Raw genomic sequence first — 20968 nt, 5'->3', positions numbered from 1 at the left:
CTATCAGCCAAAACGCGTCGATTTATCAGAACAGTGAGAGAGATTTCGTTCGAGGAAGCGTGAAGGTCACGTCACGTCTTAATTAAAGTAATAATAGAGAAGGTCAATTTTGTTCCTGTAAAATTCAACACCAACTGCTTTCCTAGTTTCCTTCACATTACGAGTTATTTAAGCCGCGTAATACGCGAATTATTTATTATATCGTTTTATTAATATAATTAATTTTTATATTTTATTTTAAAATTACATAATAACTTTTCATTAATAATATTTTTATTAATGCTCAATTTAATAAAAAATACCAACATTTACACCATTTAAATTTTAAATGAATTAATTTGACATTTATATTAATTTATCAAAAAAGTTAATACCTAAAACAAATTTAATTTTTTTATTTTGTTATAATTATACTCTCTATTTTTTATCAATTAAAATTTAATTTTTTAAAATTACTCCAATTATACTTTATCATTACTTACAGTTAAGAATTAACAAAATCATCAACGCCATATCAGTGAGTTCTATAAATAAATTTTAAAATAAAATTGATAATAATTTAAAAATTTTGTATAGAATTACATAAAAATTAAAATATAAAATTTATTGACAATTATTTATTTTATTAATAATTTTTTAAATATAAATTTATAATTTTAAATGAAAGATAATTGATTTATAATCAAATATTTAATCTCTATATTATTATTATTATTTTTTAAAAATTTACTTTAAATATTAGTATAATTTAAAAAAATAGTGGATTAATATTATATTTGAGAGTTAAAAGAATAATTTGATGTATTTAATAAATTATTTTATTATTTTTGATATTTTTAAATTAAATTATGTGAAATATTATTTTAAATTAGTTTTTAATACTTTATAATTAATATATTTAATAAAATTATTTTTATAATAATAGTTTTAAAAATAATTTTAAATGGTAAGTATATCTATTAAAAAATTAATAATAATTTTAATCAAAATAAAATAAGATAAATTATTAATAAAAAATTTTAATTATATAAATAATAGTAAAGTGAATTTCGTCATATATTAAAAAAATAAAATTTAATCGATAAAAAAATAAAAATATAAAGTAAAATTACGGTAAAAATAAAATATTAAATTTTTTGATAATTAATTTTAAATTTTAGTGATGTAATAGGATAATTTTATTAGTTTTTTAACGGTATAAATTAATTTTAATTAATAAAAAAATTATAAATTATAATTATAATAAAATTAAAATTATAAATTTTTGTAGTCATTAACTCTTTTTAAAATTAAAATTTAAGAATTCAATTCAATTTTACCTAAAATCTTTATGAAAGTCCCAAGTAAATACTAGAGAAAGCTAAAATAATTGTGTGCATTTCGACTTTTTATCATTAAAGTTATTCATCTAGATTATATAATTATCATTTTATTTATTGTAAAATATAATATTTACATTTTACAATATATTTTTTAATTTCAGTGAGTTAGATTTAAAAAACATTTATTTTATTAATAATTTCATTAAATTAATTATATTACAAAAATGAACTTAGAATATTAATAATAAAATATGAATCCCAATTATTTCATTTCACTATGTCATCTAAACATCTTAACTACTTTTGAAATTCATCAATTGCTATATATATTATTTTTTACTTTTTATTTAAATTTAGAATTAATAAATATTAAAATGAGTGGTTTGTATTTTTTTAAATAAAAATAAAATTTTAATTTTTATTAATGAAGTAAATATTTATTGAAAATACCTTATTTATTAATATATCAATTTAATATGAATAAAATTTAGTTTTCATTGTGATGATAAAAAAAAATAATAATAAAGAGAGAATCTTTAGGAAATGCTTTTATCTTTTTTTTTTCAAAATTTTTAATCTGTGGAAGAGTCCTTGAGTAGTTGATGGGAACCTCGTGAAACACAATGAGCGATAATTTTTTTGTTTATCTTTGTGACCGAGCTTTTAATTTCATGCGTTCACAAAGCATGCACCGCGGGCTTGCCACCCAATTCTAAAACCAGCGGTGGACTTTACTTCCTTTTTCAAGTCAAGTAAGCAGAATAGCTTTCTTTCAGTCACCCACTCACCAGTGTCTTCTACTCGGATTCAAATAATTTTTTTTATTTTTCATTTTTTAATTATATATGTAAAAAAAGGCTTAGCTGCAAAATTAATTAGAATATACATTACAACCTTCAGAATTTTATATACATGGTTTTGATGAAAGATAAAAAAATCGAAATTACCTTCTAAAGTAATTTGATGTATTTTATTATTAAGTAGTTTAGAGAAAAAGAACACGTAAAAAGAAAGTAACAAAAAAAGAAGTTCGACTCCGGCAGTGAAGTTGATTCACCTCATCGCTTCCTACTATTGTGATTTTTTGTTTGTTTTATTTTATTTTTCTTCGAATCTCACAACATGTTGCTTTCGGCATAAAATTTGCTATTGAAATTTATTTGGTCTGTATGTCTTTTAATTTTATTTTCCAGCGATGAGATTTGTCTCTCTTTACAGTAATGGCCTCTCTTTAGATAGTTCTTCCATCGGCTGTTTCGATGAATTCTTTTCTGACTTGAAGAAAGAGTTTGAATGTTTCGACTTTGACATTTTTTAATTGCACTGTTTCATCTGATGATCGTTGTTCCTTCCAACTATATGCTGTGAGTTTTATCGCGTTCTTTTTTCTGTCTTGAATTTATATTGATGCGAGATTTGATTTTTTTTTATTATTGTTGAAAGTTTCTTCCTCTGTTTTCTGTCATGTTTGATTTTTAATTGAGAAGTTCGTCTAATATAACTAGTCGCTTCTTTTAGTTTTGAAGTCTCTTAAAATATTTTTATTTTTTATTAATCCTATTAAATTTAATTTGAATTAATTTAATTCGTTGATTTAAGTCTATTGAATTGAATTTTTTGAATTTCTTGTATGCCCATTATTATAGGCTTTTGCCGTCGGTCCTGAAAATGCAACTTTGCAGGTTAAAAGAAAAGTTAACTTGTAAAAGTTTTTGCTATTAAAAAAAATAAAATTTATCATTTTGAAATTTATATCAGCAAAATATACATTTGCCTGTAGCCTGGCCGGCTTTACATCTGGTGCTAGGCAATTTCTGGCAAGTTTTTTAGAATTTATTTCTTTTTCAATTATTTTTTAATGTCCGACGTTTATCATTACCCTTTTGTCATATCTCTTTTCCTGAATTTTGTTTTATTTTCCCATTTTTCTCTAATAAATTAAAGAGAAAGACAATATTCCATGCATGTTATAATTAATTAACATTTCTTTCTACTAGCACCAAATTTTCTCCAACTTTCCTTTTAATTTATTATTATATTAATCTTTATACTTAAATCAAAATTAATTAAACTATGCTCATTTAACCAAATTAAAAGGCAATAATTCCTTTTTTAATAAGTACATAATTAAGAAATTTATTTATTTTAATAATTAATATTTATTTTATTTTTATAAATAAAATAAATATTATTTATTAGTGGATCCACTCCGATGTGAATAAAATTTAATTTGGACTTATTGGTATAAAAAAAAAATATTATTAACATATGTAACACTTGAATACAAAGATTAAAGTTTCAGGAAGAATACTTCAACGTATATAGTTCTTACTCAGTGATGACACTTAAATTTGGACTAAATATTTTACTTCTCCGGCCAACATCCCTGCCTTTCCTCTTCACCTCCGATCCTTTACCACCGTGGCTTCCACCACCGACCACTCTACTACACTCCACAGCCTTGTTGCTAGCATAAACCATGGGAACAACCCTTCTTGACCAAGGCAAAATCTTTTGTCCACCACTGGACTTAAGAGCCAAACTTGCTTTAACAGCCAAGGCAACCATCTCCCGAGGGCTAAGCCTCCTATTTAGCCAATCGAAAGGCAAAGCAAAGTAAAGCTGACCAAGTTGAAGTTCTTCATCACCATCAATGGTTGGAATGCAGGCACCATAGTTCATAGCATCAGCGTTGCATATGAAGCAGCTGGGGTTTCTTTTTAGTATCTCTGAAACCCTAACTGGGTCGGAGAACTCCTCAAGCTCGCCATCTTTGTGGATGAGCTTCACCGTGGGCACGGTGGTTAATTCATGTGAGCTGCAAATACCCATTTTTACTAAGTTTCTTACAGCCTGAGTTCACTGCTGGATTTTGCAGATGTGGGAATCTTATATTTATAAATGGTTTTGGTCACTTAGCTTGGAATTAAATTAAATAATTAAATTTTTACTCTATAATATTGATAGGTCTGACTGGACTTTATTAATTTGAACAAAAGAATAATCTAATGCAATTAATTAATTAATTAAAATTTTATCTTTATTTCAGTATTAAAATATATAAATTGGATGAATAGCTTATTATTTCCAGTCATTTTCTTGGGGTATTTTTGCTTTTGGGTAATTCCTTCGACGTTGTTGATCTGCCTTTCTACGTTCAACCAATCCTTCAGTCAAACTCTTTCACTGTTCGGCTACTCCTTTTACTCAACATTATAATTTAATAATAAGAAATTATAAAATTAAATTTATTTTATTTAAATTATAAATAAAATAATTTAGACCGGCCATTTATATAAAATATAATTGTAAATGATGATCTAGAATATTGAGAGACTGATTATTCAACTGGGTATAGAATTATGCTTAGTTTTGTCTTGTAGACCTTAGGTTTGACCCATTGGTAATCTCAGAATTAAATATATATTTTATTTTCTCTGATATGCTTCAGAAACCATATAGTTTGTTATATACCAAAACCATTCTGCTGGAATTTTCTTCGTGGCCTTTATTATTCAAAGATGTGTAGATTTTTTAACAAAAATAATTATTAAATAACAGACATAATTTTAATACCTTCTAAAAATTAATTTTAATACCTTCACACCTTCGGCGACAAGTATGCCAGGAGTTTTTCACAAAATGGAAACTTCTAAATTGTGGAGAGGCATAGGATGATTACACTAGACAGCAAGAGGAATGAACAAATGCCACTGAGAGACTAAGAAGAAAACCTAAGAGAGTTTCCTAATACAAGAGCTTTTTATTGTAAAAAGAAGGGAATAGTCCTGAAATGTTGGGCCCATCTTTTATAATTTTTAAAAGGAGAAATTGGGTTGGGGTATTTGTGATATGGGACAAAAATGGGCCAATCATTGTGACCTAATCCTCCAAAATACCCAAATTGTCACAACCAACCAAAAAAACCCTAGTTGTAACCCAATTTCTCTCTAGTATAGGAAAAACTTGGGCGACCATTTGTGGGAAGGACTCAAACTGAGAGCCCAATGGAATTAACCGAGTATTTTATGATTCCACATTTAACATCAAAGTTTTTTTTAAGGAATTTATTATTTAGTCTCAAAATATTATTATTATTATTAATTTTATTTTTAAAAATTTATTAAAATATTCTTATATTTTTTTTTTCATCAACGAAATCGTCCTTTCATTGTCTTTTCTATTAAAAATATAGGAGAGATGAAAAAAAAAATTTAAAACTTAATTTTGCACTAAAATAAAACTTTTTATTTAGTTTCTGAGTATTGATATTATTAATAAATTAATCTCTATATTTTTTAAAAATTTATTAAAATATTTTTATCATTTTTTTAGATTTATTAAAATATTTTTATTTTTTTTGGATATATTAAAATATTCTTATCATTTTTCTCGATCAATAAAATAGTCTATTATTCTCTTTAAAATGGTAAAAAAGAAAAAAAGAAAAAAAAGAAGAAGAAAAAAAAGAAAAAGATGAAGAAAAATAAGAAAAGAAAAAGAAAAGAAAAAAGAAGAGAAGGAAGAAGGAAAATAAGATGGCAATAATGAAGAAGATTCTTCTTCTCTTCTTTAAACAAGAAAAAGATAAAGAAAATTTGAAAAAGAAGAAGGGAAGGAATTGAAAAAAAAATAAAGAGAAGAAGGAGGAAGATGAAAAACATGGAAGATAATTTAGTCTTTTATTATATTTTTATTGATACAAATAAATAAAAAAATTATTTTATTAATATAGTGTAAAGATAAAATATTTTAATATATTTATAAAAGTATAAAAATTAATTTATTAATAATAATAATATTCAGAAATTAAATTATAATTTTTTTTTTATCTTCTTTCGCTCCCAAAGTCTTGACACGTCTTCTTCTAGCTTCTTCCACTGAATCTTGTGCCACTCTTCTCATTTCTTACAACACTGCCATGTACTCTTTTTTTTTTCCCCTAAAAGAAAAAGGAAACTGTTTTAACTTTTGGTATGAGAGGGTCAGCACAGCCAGCGCCCCTTCCCTCTAGGCCTCTCCGCCACGCATCTCATCCATTCTCAAGCTCCCTTTTCTTAAAAAATTTATTTTAATTTTTCAAGTGCTTAACAATTCAATTTTCTTTTCATTTTATATTCATTTACTTGTTTAATTTTTCTCTTATTTTTATTAAATCACTTTCAATTTCATTTAAGAAAAAAAAGTAGTGAATCACTAATTTCAATACTCATAGGTAATTAGACCTAATAGCTTAATTGATCTAAGTGGTATCCAAGAAAATGATAAACAGCATAAAGTAAAGAATTTATTCACATAAAAAGGCATATATGAATGGACCCCTTTTATCCAATATTTTGCCAAAGTTTCACAAACATTCCTTTCAAAGATAATTATACTAAGAAAACCATTACTACAATTTTACCAGATATATTCCATTCCCACATTACACCATTGCATCACCCTGCAATCAAAGACCCAATAAACCCAGCAATAATGGTGGTCGGATCACCGAGCACGGCGGAGATCACAAATTGCACGGCCAATCCTGCCATCTCACAACATTTCTGCACCTTACCCTTGCTCTTCTGGTGGTGAGTTTGGAGTGCATTTTTTAAGCTGGGAATTTTATTATCCTTTTTCTTATTACCATTATTCTCGGGATGATAAAGCTCTGCCCAATTCTCCACCAACATGTCCTTAACACAAGCTACGTGAAGATTATATTTCTTGCATGAAGACCTGTAACTCCAACTCCTCCCTTGACGTCCACATTTGTGACACGTTGCACTTACTTTCCTATGCAAATAAAGCTTAACTTCTCCGTCGTCGAGCACCATCGGCAACTTTGCACAACAAGGGTGAAGATCAAATCCACAGTCTCTGCAATGATAAAGAAACCCACTGACGATCCTCTCACATGCATTGCAGTAACGAGGCTTGTCGCCGGGAGGCCGAGACATGAACTGAAACGAGCATTTGTAGTAGAAAGGATGGAAGATTGAAGGAGAAGGGATTGCGCAGTGCATATGGAGATCAAAATCACACTTGGAGCATTTGTAGCGAGAGCCTATGCCTACTTCTTTGCAGCCATCGCACTTAAATGGGAACTCAGAGTAGACAAATTTCAGAGGATGTAGAGGGTGGCTGAAGTGGGAAATCTCACTATACTTCATGGGGTTTAATTATTCTTTCTTCTGAGAATTGTGTGGATGAATATTTATAGTGGGAAGGGGATTTTGATTTGGATTAGGGTTTGTTAATTAGGTTAAATGGGGAATGATTAGCTTGAAGTTGAAGCCAAGTAAAGAAGAATTATGCTTGGTGATGTAGATTTAATTGGTGACTGTGGTAAGAAAGTGATAGTGTGGCATAGGAATCTTGATGAACACAAGTGTTGAGGGCAGACACAAGGCATATATATTTTTGGTTTGGGTCATCATGTCCCACTTATTGGAATATATACGAATTTTCACTTTGCAGGACTCTAATCTACTATTGTTCAAGGATTTTATTAATCTATAAGGCAATAAAATAATTCTGTGATTAATTTGATGTTTAAATATCTTAGGCAAAAAAATTAATTATCTTGCAAAGTCAGCATAAAATAATTGAGAGATATTGACAAAGATGATCATCTTGTTCTTCAAATCTATATACGTTTTCAATATCCCATAATGTAGAAGTGGAAGAGATGACTAGAGAATAAATCCCATTTACCTAATTAGATTATTTGATCATCAATCTCTTCTCTTCATAAAAATGGTGACATGGAAGAACAAATTCTTCCATCCTCATGAGAACTATATATCCTACCCACCAGATTGTTCTTTTTTTAATTATTATCATACAATTTTTTAGGTAAAATATGATCAGATTCTGCATTTTTTCAAATTAATATTTAGTATTTTTTTTTTAAATTAATTTTCTTAAATTATTCTTACATATTGTAAAATCAAATTCTTCAAATTTTTTTTTTAAAAAATAGTCATCTTGTTATACTTCAATCTTAAATTTTTATATCTTTTGTTTTTAATTTTAACTTTTCATATTATTTAACTTTTTGATGCGGTCGGAAAACTGTGCGGGGATTGATCAATGTGAAATAGAATATGGGGTGATCGGTGCCCGGTTGGAATAAAGCTATGTTGCGATTGGACAACCTGCAACAAATAAAATGTGAGGTGATTGGCGCTTACCGCAGCTACTCTGATGTTCAAGTCAGTAAACTGGAGAGAAAGGCGAATATAATATAATGATCTGGACTTAAGAGTAATTGTGCAAGAATTGTGTATCTTTGTCTCAATAATCATTAGCTTTTATACTGTAAGAATATAGGGTTAATTATAGTATTTTCTGAAAATCTGACAATGATATGGCCGACTCATTGATAAGGGATCTTCGCCAGCTAATTAGTCAGGGATCTCATAATTACAGGCATAAAGGAATCTACTGGAATATTTTTGTTAACGATACCTTCCTATAGAGCTTCGCCCTAAGACCGACCTAGATAAGTCTTGAAGAATTGAACTAAACTAAGGCCAATTTGAAGCGCTTGGGTCTTCTTTTCCTTCGGTGGGACCGAGTATCATTTGATCAGACTTTTGTCACGTGGCTCTGTTTTCGAGTGACATCACATGACCTTCTTTAGGTGATTATTATGTAATATCAGAAATTCTTCTGCTGGTTTTCGATTCTTTAAATTCAAAAGTGACAGTTGTCTTCTCAATCTGGAGTACATGGCTTACTTAGATTGGCATTTCTCTATTCACATTGTTTTACCTGCTTCTGCCTGGCAATTGCCTTATAGCTATAAAAACTAAAAATAATAAACTGAACTTAATATCCGGTCATTATAACAACTTTAAAATTTTGTTAATCAAGACTGACCCACGATCATTGGCATGGCGGATACCCTCCTAATGGCCTGGTCATGAAATGTGCCACGGTCCTAGAGTGTAAATCATACCAACTGTCCTAAGTGGAATCGTGCGGCCTTAGTTCAGTCTGTCAGACTAAGTTAGCTTCTATCAGGGCTGAGCGTGCGTTGTCTTTGCTTTCTTCTTACTTATCCTGCCGACCAGCCCGATCCAAGATCTTGTCTAGCGCCTAGCCAAAATTGATCTGAGCAATATAGTAATGCCTTGGCGAGTTTCTAGGCTTTCTCTTGCCCCAACTAGCTCTGGTGAACTTTCGGGCATTTTTCAGCCCTGGTCAGCTTTTGGGTATTCTCTAGCCTTGGTGATCTTTCGAGTATTTTCTTACCCAAACCAGCCCTGACGAGTTTTTGATCATTTGTTAGTCCTATCGAACTTTCGAATATTCTCTAGTCTTGACTAGTTTCTGGGTATTTTTCAGCCCTGACAAGCTTCTGGATATTTTCTAGCCCTATCGAGCTTCCGGGTATTCTCTAGCCCTAACTAGATTCTGTGTATTTTCCAGCCTTGATGAGTTTTCGAGCATTTTTCAGCCCTATAGAGCTTCTGAGCATTCTCTAGCCCTAACGAGCTTTCGGGCATTTTCCAATCCTGACTAGCCCAGACGATCTTTCAGCCATTTTTCTCCTTGCGGACTTCACTCTCTCGCTCAACAGCCCTATGTAAGAGCAGTGATAAATGTCTTGTAGCCTGGGCATGAAATGCCTTAGAAACTTCTTGTGAAGTGGGACTAAGACCCAATTAGAAACTTCTTGTGAAGTGGGACTAAGACCCAGTTGGTCGTTTTGGTTCATACTCGCCTTGTTTAGTGGGATTAACACTTGGATTATGGCCTGATGGATTTCAGCCTTGTGGTCTGGCATGAGATGCTTTGCTATACAGGACTGACATTCGAATGACCTGACGGATTTTCGCCCTATAGGCTAGCATGAGATGCCTTCATTTAGTGGATCCAATGATCGAATTATGGCTTGATGGATTCTCACCTTGTGGCCTAGCATGAGTTTGTTTAGTGGGTCCAATACCTGGATTATGGCCTGAAGGTTTCTCGCCTTATGGTCTGGCATGAGATGCCTTGCTATGCGGGACTAACACTCGGATGGTCTAACGGATTCCCGCCCTATGGCCTGGCATGAGTTTGTTTAGTGAGTCCAATGCTCAGATTATGGCTTAACGGATTCTCGCCTTGTAGCCTCACATGAGATGCCTTACTATGCGGGACTGACAATCGGACGGTCTGATGGATTCCCGCCCTATGGCTTGGAATGAGTTTATTTTGTTATGTGGGACTGAAGCCTAGATGGCCTGGCGAATTCCCGCGTTATGGCCTGACATGAGATGTCTTGATACGTGGGATCAATGCCCAAATGGTCTGGTTGAAACTGCCTTGTGGCCTTTTAGTGGGACTAACACTCGGATAGTCTGGAGGATTTTCGCCTTGTGGCCTTTTATGAATGCTTTTTAATTTTTTTTTTGAAGAAGGCCACTCCAATCGTTCCTTGTCACTGAAGAATACAACACATGGAAAATACATCGTTAATTGTTATTGATAAAATTTTCTCAAATATTTCTGGAGTGGGGAATGACTCGACCATCTAACTTGGCCAGCTCATAAGACCCTGGACAAATAATTATTGGACTCTAAATGGTCCTTTCCAGTTTTTGCTCAACTTACTAGACTCGATGTCTAGTACATCTGTTCCTTTAAGGATCAAGTGTAATACCCGGCTAGAGTCCTGCATCGGAATTCCTGTCGTCCGGTGGAATCCAGGATGTCGGAGTGCTCTAGAAGGGTAAGATTTATGTTGTTCTAAAGTAATATAGTATGTTTTAATGTTTTAAGGTAACAAGAAAAGAGTTTTTACAAGAAAAGAACCAAGGCAGAAAAGCCAGGTTCGGCCGCCGAAGGTGACATTTGGCCACCGAACATGCATGGCTTTCGGTTTCACGTGTGGCCGCCGAAGGTGGTCTGGCCAGCCACCTATAAAAGGCCCTCAGTCGGTGGAAACGATAAGCTTTGTTGTTTCTGTCCCTGTCTGAGGTGAGACCCTGTCCTTCTTAAGTTTTCTTCATGTGTTCATTACATCATGCAAAGATTTGATTGATTTTTTATGGGTTTTGAAGGTTTTGAGTAAAAACTACAAAGTTTTGAAGTATGGAGAGTTTGAAGGAGAGTTGCTCGACCACTCCACGTTAGGATCGGTCATCTTCTTGTTTTCAAGAGGTAAGTGAAGATCCTGAGCTTGTTTTTATGTTTTCTGAAGGTTTTATGAGGTTTTGGGGGAGAGTTGCATGAATAGGGTAAAAAGAGAGGTTTTGGTGATTTTGTGAGAAAAGCTTGTATATGTGTTGTATGTTTTGTGTTGTTGGGGTTTTTAGGTAGTTTTTGACCCCTTTGAGCATATACTTGAGTGTATGCATGTTGAGGAATTGAGGTGTTTGAGTTGGAGGAATTTTGGTGCATTTTGGCGTGAGGCAGAGCAAGGTTCTGCCTTGCTGATGAACCTAGCTTCGGCCGCCGAAGAATGGTTCGGCCGCCAAATGTGCTGAGGAGGTGGCTTCGGCTACCCAAGCTTGCCCCGAGCATTTGGACTTTCGGCTCTGGAGGGGAGTTTCGGCCGCCAAAGGTTAGAGACTTTCGTCTCTGGAGTGCCTTTCAGCCCCCAAAACTTGCCCCCGAAAGGGTTCGGCTGCCGAAAGTTGAGATTCGACCGCCGAAGGTGCATGAGTTTCGGCTCTGGAGAGGACTTTCGGCCGCCGAACCTGCCGCCGAAAGTGTTCTGTCCAGCCTTCCTTTGCATGCTTTGCATGGATGTTTGAGTGAGTTTAAAGGGATTCTTGGGGAGGTTAATAGAGTTGTTCTTGCGTTAGTTTGGTCCCTCATTTGAGTTTATCTGTGCCTACACAGACCAGAGGAACCAGAGAGAGCAGCAGTAAGTACTGCTCCAGCGTGTACAAAGCCTGCAAAGTCAGTCCAGATAGCCAGAGGTGAGTGGAACTAAACTTAATTCTTTTACGTGAGAAATGGTATGTTTTTAGCATATTTCATGCATCATGGGTTATGCAGTAGGTTGTTTGCATTAGAATCCACGAATATGTTGCATTGCATAGTTATTTGTTGATGTGGGTAAATGCTGAATGATCCAATAGTCACTGAGATAAGTCCAGGAGCCTTTGACTACGCCCTGGCAGGTATAGAAGTCCAGGAGCCTTTGACTACGCCCTGGCAGGTATAGTAAAGTCCAGGAGCCTTTGACTACGCCCTGGCAATGGTAAGTCCAGGTGTTATATACACATATACATATATGAGACAGGAAATCCAGGTGCCTTTGACTACGCCCTGGTATGAGATACTGGGACTATTTGGTGACAAGTTTACCCTTGATGTGGATTGTCTGTGTTCTGATGCATTCCATAAGATCATGTTTTAATGATATGTTTTACTGTTCTACTCACTGGGCTATAGAGCTCATCCCACTCCCTTAACCCCAGTCTTGCAGGTTCAGTGTACAGTGTACAGGGGAAGTCCAGTAGAGTACAGGAAGAGAGAAGAGTTTTGTAATAGAATATTGTGGACATGTAATATTAAAGAGATGTACAATTGTGTATAAAGTTAGAAGTGTGCTTGACTTAGTTATTTGTGTTGTAAATCTTTTGTTATGTACATGACCTGTATATGTCTATGTGTTACAGCATATGTGAAAAACCAGGCTTAACAGGTATGAGGTAACCCATCTAGAGCAAGCTCTAGTCAGGGGTACAGAATACAGAGATAGTGCATGCACAGGTTAAGTCTTGGTCCAGAGAAAAGTTTTATTTTCACAGAAAATGTATGACCATGTATGAGATTGTACAGGTACACAGAGAGTATAGCAGGCTTGCTACGGGTTCTGGCGGCCTTAAGCCGACCTGAATCCTAACGCCGGTGACGGTCCATTTTGGGGTCGTTACAGATTGGTATCAGAGCCCTAGGTTCACATGATCGGACCTATAGAGAGAGTGTCGGGCTCATAGAGGTTAGAGGAAGTCAAGCACAATAGGAAATCATGTCCACTAGGATAGGATGTTGCGTCCTGACTATTTGATGCTATGATTTATGCATGTGCTTTATTGGTATATGAGTTACTTATCTGTTGCGATATGTGATGTTTTTCAGAGGTAAGATGCGAGAAACTCGTCGATCAGCTCGATTGACTGGAGTTCCACCAGAGAGTGAGAGAATAGCTGCTCATCCTCCTACATTGTCAAGGGCAAGGTCACAAAAATCTAGCAGAGAAGGTACGTTAATAGACCCTAGAAGGTCTGTAGACGAGAGCAGAAGAGGAACAGCTAGGGGAGGAAGATTAGAGGAAATGAGGGAGGCTATGGAGATTGACCAGTCTAGAGATGAAAGCATGGGTGTAGGCAGATTTGAAGAAGGTATGGGAGAGTCGCAGGGAGGTGTTCAGGCCTCCGGTTTTGGCTATCCAGCCTTTCCTCAGGACCCAGAGTATCCAATGGGAGGTATGTCGGAGTACTCTAGTTTTGTCCCATATCCTACTTACATGCCATATATGCCTTATCCTCATTATTACCCACCATATCCTATGTATCCACCTTCCCCTACCCATCTAAGTGCAGCACACCCAGAACGAAATGAACCAATACCTCCACCACCACAACCAGAACCAGTAACTCCTGTTGCCCAAAGACAGCAACCTAGCTCATCTGGAGGTAAGGTGCAAATGACAGAGTATTTGAAATTGGATGCGCCCAAATACAACATGGGAGATGATCCATTTGACTACCTCAGATCAGTTAGGATGATAACCAGTGAATTGGGAGCTGATGATAGTAGAGCCATTGAGATGGCGGGATTTACACTGAAATGTAAGAAAGCTCGAGAATGGTTCAAGAACTATATGGAGCCCAGGATTGACAGTATGTCCTGGGGCGAGTTCGCCAATGAGTTTGCAGGGTGGGCTTTTCCTGATAGCTCCAGGGAGATGAAAGTTATAGAATTTGAGCAGTTGAGACAAACAGACGAGATGAGTGTTGATGAGTTTACAGATAAATTCCTGGATTTGTTTCAGTATGTGGGTCAAGCCTATGATACTGATCAAAAGAAGGCAAGGAGATATACTATGAGATTGCATCCCAGGTATTCTTCCTTGATTCTTCCAGCAGAAAAGGAGAGTTTCCACTCTATAGTGGACGCAGCTAGGAAAATGGAAGCAAGTGCCAATATTCAGAGACAGTCAAGGGCACAGGCTTCGGGTTCTAAGGCCCCCAGTGCAGCATCGTCAGGTAGCAAAAGATGGGAAAAGGCAAAAGGAACAAAGAGTAAGTTCTGGAATAAAGTCAAGTTTGGTCTAGGAATAGGTAATGGCGCAAGCTCTGGCGCAAGCAGTCCAGTATGTAGGAGATGTGGAAGACCACACAGGGGAGCTTGTCAGTTGGGATCTTCAGCCTGCTTTAGATGTGGACAGGAAGGGCATTTTGCTCGGGAGTGTCCTCAGGTGACTTTTGCACCATCCCAGCAGATGAGTTCAGGCAGTGTGGTACAGCCAGTTGTACAGCCAGCAGCTCCAGTCGTACCTCAGAGTAGTGACAGAGGTAGAGGGAGAGGGGCAGCCTCTACTTCAGCAGCAGGTTCCCGAGGTGGAAATCCGGTAGCCCCAGCACAGATTTTCACTATGACACAGGAGGAGGCTAACACGTCGAACACAGTGGTGTCAGGTAATCTTGTCATTGGGTGTTCAGATGTGTATGCTTTGATGGACCCCGGTGCTTCTCATTCCTTTGTTGCTTCGAGAGCCATAGAGAGGTTGGGTTTGATGATTTCTGAGTTAGAGTATCCGCTCTGGGTCAGTGGACCCAAGTGTGACCCATCAGTGGCAGCGTCAGTCTGTCGTTTCAATCCAGTGTTCATAGAGGGTAGATGCCTTCCAGCTGACCTTGTGGTTCTAGACTTGACAGATTTTGATGTCATTCTAGGGATGGATTGGTTATCTGCATATGGTGCGACCTTGGACTGTAGAGAGAAGGTAGTTAGTCTCAGAGATCAGGATGGGTCAGAGTGTGTCTTCAGAGGAGACAGGAGAGGTACACCCAGAGGTTTGATTTCAGCCCTTCTGGCTCGTCGTTTGCTTAGGAGGGGTTGTCAGAGGTTTCTACCTCATGTGAGAGAGCTAAACAGTCAGGTTAGGGAACCAGCCACAGTACCAGTAGTTCGAGAATTTCCAGATGTGTTCCCAAACGACTTACCAGGACTACCACCTGATAGGAAGATAGAGTTTAAAATTGCATTGCTGCCTGATACCAGACCTATCTCTATTCCTCCCTATAGGATGGTGCCAGCAGAGTTAAAGGAGTTGAAAGACCAGTTGCAGGATTTGGTAGATAAGGGTTTCATCCGTCCTAGTACCTCACCTTGGGGTGCTCCAGTGCTCTTTGTCAGAAAGAAGGATGGATCCCTCAGACTTTGTATCGACTACAGACAGTTGAACAAGGTCACTACCAAGAATAGATATCCTTTACCGAGGATTGATGATCTATTCGACCAGCTTGCTGGAGCAGGTTGTTTCTCTAAAATAGATCTGAGATCCGGGTATCATCAGTTGCGAGTCAGAGAGGCAGATGTGCCAAAAATAGCTTTCAGGACCAGATATGGGCATTATGAGTTCTTAGTGATGCCGTTCGGGTTGACTAACGCCCCTGCAGCATTTATGGATCTCATGAATAGAGTTTTCAGTGAATTTCTGGATCACTTTGTTATTGTTTTCATTGATGATATCTTAGTGTATTCCAGAGATGCAGAGGAGCATGCCCAGCATCTGAGGATAGTTCTGCAGACACTAAGAGAGCATGGTTTATATGCCAAGTTCTCTAAGTGTGAGTTTTGGTTGAGGAGCATTTCCTTCTTAGGACACGTGGTATCAGCAGAAGGGATTGAGGTAGACCCCAAGAAGATAGAGGCTGTAGCTAACTGGCCCAGATCCATGACAATGACTGAGATTAAAAGCTTTCTGGGACTGGCAGGTTACTACAGGCGGTTCGTTCAGGACTTCTCGAAGATAGCTACTCCTATGACCAAACTGACTCAAAAGAACCAGAAGTTTGTCTGGTCAGACCAGTGCGAAGAGAGCTTTGAGGAGCTCAAGCGGAGATTGACATCAGCCCCAGTGTTAGCTCTGCCTGTTAGTAATGAGGATTTTACAGTGTTCTGTGATGCATCTCGAGTGGGATTGGGTTGTGTTTTGATGCAGAGTGATAGGGTGATTGCTTATGCTTCTAGACAGTTGAAGAAGCACGAGTTGAATTACCCCACCCATGACCTAGAGATGGCAGCAGTTATTTTTGCACTCAAGATGTGGAGGCATTACCTCTACGGGGTGAAATGCGAGATCTTTACTGATCACAAGAGTTTACAGTACATCTTGAGTCAGAGAGAGCTGAATGTGAGGCAGAGAAGATGGGTAGAATTGCTCAGTGATTATGATTGTAAGATCCTGTATCATCCGGGTAAGGCGAATGTTGTGGCAGACGCCCTAAGCCGGAAGTCACTAGGCAGTTTATCCCATATAGCAGCAGAGCGGAGACCAGTAGTGATGGAGCTTTACAATCTCATCGAGGAGGGGTTACAGCTAGAATTGTCTGGTACAGGTGCGTTGATAGCACAGATGAGAGTGACACCTGTGTTTCTGGAGCAGATAGCTCAGAAACAGCATGAGGACCCTACGTTGATGAAAATTGCCAGGACTGTTCAGTCAGGCAACAGTGCAGAGTTCCGATTTGACAGCAAAGGGATCCTTCGCTATGGGAGTCGACTTTGTGTACCAGATAGTAGCAGTCTGAAGGAAGACATTCTGAGGGAAGCTCATAATGCGAGATATAGTATTCACCCAGGAGCCACCAAGATGTATCAGGATCTGAAAAGGGTCTATTGGTGGCCAGCCATGAAGAAAGAAGTGGCGCAGTTCGTGACAACCTGTGAGGTTTGTCAAAGGGTGAAATTAGAACACCAGAAACCGGCTGGAATGCTTAACCCACTGCCGATTCCAAAATGGAAATGGGAGAACATAGCTATGGATTTTGTAGTGGGCTTACCGGCAGCGTCTAACAGGATAGACTCCATATGGGTGATTGTGGACAGACTCATGAAATCTGCTCATTTCATTCCAGTTAGGAGTAACTATTCTGTGGATAAGTTGGCACAGGTATATCTGGATGAGATAGTAAGATTACATGGAGTTCCAGTGTCTATAGTTTCAGACAGAGGACCTCAGTTCACCTCCAGGTTTTGGCGAAGTCTGCAGAGTGCGATGGGCACGAGGTTAGATTTTAGCACTGCTTTCCATCCGCAGACTGATGGACAGTCAGAGAGGACCATCCAGACCATTGAGGATATGCTCAAAATGTGTGTGTTAGACTTTGGTGGTTCTTGAAGGCAGCATCTACCTCTGGTGGAGTTTGCCTACAATAACAGTCATCATGCTAGCATTGGGATGGCTCCTTATGAAGCATTGTATGGGAGGAAGTGCAGATCACCTGTTTGCTGGGAAGAGGTAGGAGAGAAGGCTCTTGCAGGGCCAGAGTTGGTAGAGATTACCAGTCGAACAGTGCCCATGATCAGAGAGAGGATCAGAACAGCTCAGAGTAGACAGAAAAGCTATGCAGACGTACGCAGGAAACTGTTAGAGTTCCAGGAGGGTAATTGGGTATTGCTGAAAGTATCTCCAATGAAAGGAGTGGTTCGTTTTGGGAAGAAGGGTAAGTTAGCTCCACGGTACATCGGTCCCTTTGAGATTTTGCAGAGGATCTGCAATGTGTCGTATAAGCTGGATTTACCTACTTCTATGGCGAGAATTCACCCGGTATTTCATGTTTCTATGCTACGGCAGTTTGTGTCGGATCCGAATCAGGTTCTAAGTGCGCCTGATGTGGAGGTCCTTGGAGATCTCACGTATATAGAGCAGCTAGTGCGGATTCTTGACACGCAGATCAGACAGCTAAGGAACAAGGAGATTCCGATGGTGAAAGTCCTGTGGAACCACCATAATTTAGAAGAGTGCACCTGGGAGACGCGGGAGTCTAAGCTCCAGCAGTATCCATATCTCTTTTGAGGTTAGTTTCCTCTTGTTTTAATGTGTTTATATGTTTATTTTCAGAACATCCGAGGACGAATGTTCTTAAGGAGGGGAGAATGTAATACCCGGCTAGAGTCCGACATCGGAATTCTTGTCGTCCGGTGGAATCCAGGATGTCGGAGTGCTCTAGAAGGGTAAGATTTATGTTGTTCTAAAGTAATATAGTATGTTTTAATGTTTTAAGGTAACAAGAAAAGAGTTTTTACAAGAAAAGAACCAAGGCAGAAAAGCCAGGTTCGGCCGCCGAAGGTGACATTCGGCCGCCGAACATGCATGGCTTTCAGTTTCACATGTGGCCGCTGAAGGTGGTCTGCCCAGCCACCTATAAAAGGCCCTCAGTCGATGGAAACGATAAGCTTTGCCATTTCTGTCCCTGTCTGAGGTGAGACCCTGTCCTTCTTAAGTTTTCTTCATGTGTTCATTACATCATGCAAAGATTTGATTGATTTTTTATGGGTTTTTGAAGGTTTTGAGTAAAAACTACAAAGTTTTGAAGTGTGGAGAGTTTGAAGGAGAGTTGCTCCACCACTCCACGTTAGGATCGGTCATCTTCTTGTTTTCAAGAGGTAAGTGAAGATCCTGAGCTTGTTTTTATGTTTTCTGAAGGTTTTTATGTTTTCTGAAGGTTTTATGAGGTTTTGGGGGAGAGTTGCATGAATAGGGTAAAAAGAGAGGTTTTGGTGATTTTGTGAGAAAAGCTTGTATATGTGTTGTATGTTTTGTGTTGTTGGGGTTTTTAGGTAGTTTTTGACCCCTTTGAGCATATACTTGGGTGTATGCATGTTGAGGAATTGAGGTGTTTGAGTTGGAGGAATTTTGGTGCGTTTTGGCATGAGGCAGAGCAAGGTTCTGCCTTGCTGATGAACCCAGCTTCGGCCGCCGAAGAATGGTTCGGCCGCCGAATGTGCTGAGGAGGTGGCTTCGGCTACCCAAGCTTGCCTCCGAGCATTTGGACTTTCGGCTCTGGAGGGGAGTTTCGGCCGCTGAAGGTTAGAGACTTTCGTCTCTGGAGTGCCTTTCAGCCCCCGAAACTTTCCCCCGAAAGGGTTCGGTTGCCGAAAGTTGAGATTCGGCCGCCGAAGGTGCATGAGTTTCAGCTCTGGAGAGGACTTTCGGCCGCCGAACCTGCCGCCAAAAGTGTTCTGTCCAGCCTTCCTTTGCATGCTTTGCATGGATGTTTGAGTGAGTTTAAGGGGATTCTTGGGGAGGTTAATAGAGTTATTCTTGCGTTAGTTTGGTCCCTCATTTGAGTTTATCTGTGCCTACACAGACCAGAGGAACCAGAGAGAGCAGCAGTGAGTACTGCTCCAGTGTGTACAAAGCCTGCAAAGTCAGTCCAGATAGCCAGAGGTGAGTGGAACTAAACTTAATTCTTTTACGTGAGAAATGGTATGTTTTTAGCATATTTCATGCATCATGGGTTATGCAGTAGGTTGTTTGCATTAGAATCCACGAATATGTTGCATTGCATAGTTATTTGTTGATGTGGGTAAATGCTGAATGATCCAATAGTCACTGAGATAAGTCCAGGAGCCTTTGACTACTCCTTGGCAGGTATAGAAGTCCAGGAGCCTTTGACTACGCCCTCGTAGGTATAGTAAAGTTCAGGAGCCTTTGACTACGCCCTGGCAATGGTAAGTCCAGGTGTTATATACACATATACATATATGAGACAGGAAATCCAGGTGCCTTTGACTACTCCCTGGTATGAGATACTGGGACTATTTGGTGACAGGTTTACCCTTGATGTGGATTGTCTGTGTTCTGATGCATTCCATAAGATCATATTTTAATGATATGTTTTACTGTTCTACTCACTGGGCTATAGAGCTCATCCCACTCCCTTAACCCCAGTCTTGCAGGTTCAGTGTACAGTGTACAGGGGAAGTCCAGCAGAGTACAGGAAGAGAGAAGAGTTTTGTAATAGAATATTGTGGACATGTAATATTAAAGAGATGTACAATTGTGTATAAAGTTAGAAGTGTGCTTGACTTAGTTATTTGTGTTGTAAATCTTTTGTTATGTACATGACCTGTATATGTCTATGTGTTACAGCATATGTGAAAAATCAGGCTTAACAGGTATGAGGTAACCCATCTAGAGCAAGCTCTAGTCAGGGGTACAGAATACAGAGATAGTGCATGCACAGGTTAAGTCTTGGTCCAGAGAAAAATTTTATTTTCACAGAAAATGTATGACCATGTATGAGATTGTACAGGTACACTGTAACGACCCGAAAATCGGACCGCTACCGGCGCTAGGATCCGGGTCGACTTAAGGTCGCCGGGACCCGTAGCAAGCCTGACATAAAACCTGTGAACCTGTATAATCCCATACATGATCAACAACATGCATAAAAATTAAAACTTTTCTTTCTATGAACATCAACCAAACTCAACCTGTGCATAACATTAACATAACATTGATCCCTCTGTGGGATCTCATCTGTGCCCCCAATGGGCAACATAACATCTGTTGAGTTGGTATACATAAACATCATATAAATCTCTAAGATCATGTATAAAAGGGATACAACAATCTATGGTCAAGCACACACTAACATCCATAAAACTCATTACATAACTATACTGCACTATCACAT

The 20968-nt window shown here is 37.5% G+C and overlaps 2 protein-coding genes across 2 annotated transcripts; both read right to left on the bottom strand.

The window, feature by feature from the left end:
* Positions 1-3650: 3650 nt before the first annotated feature.
* Positions 3651-4154, bottom strand: LOC122721950. Its single transcript, XM_043951366.1, has one exon. It carries the CDS (start codon positions 4152-4154, stop codon positions 3651-3653), a length of 504 nt encoding a protein of 167 aa, XP_043807301.1.
* A 2433-nt stretch (positions 4155-6587) lies between these two features.
* On the bottom strand, positions 6588-7562 carry LOC110601211. Its single transcript, XM_021738266.2, has one exon. It carries the CDS (start codon positions 7475-7477, stop codon positions 6761-6763), a length of 717 nt encoding a protein of 238 aa, XP_021593958.1. The 5' UTR covers positions 7478-7562; the 3' UTR covers positions 6588-6760.
* Between the last annotated feature and the right edge of the window lie 13406 nt (positions 7563-20968).

Source organism: Manihot esculenta, chromosome 15 (assembly GCF_001659605.2).
Source record: "Manihot esculenta cultivar AM560-2 chromosome 15, M.esculenta_v8, whole genome shotgun sequence".
Classification (NCBI taxonomy): Eukaryota; Viridiplantae; Streptophyta; class Magnoliopsida; order Malpighiales; family Euphorbiaceae; genus Manihot; species Manihot esculenta.
Note: the sequence above shows the minus strand (reverse complement) of the source record. Positions and strands in the feature narration are given on the sequence as shown.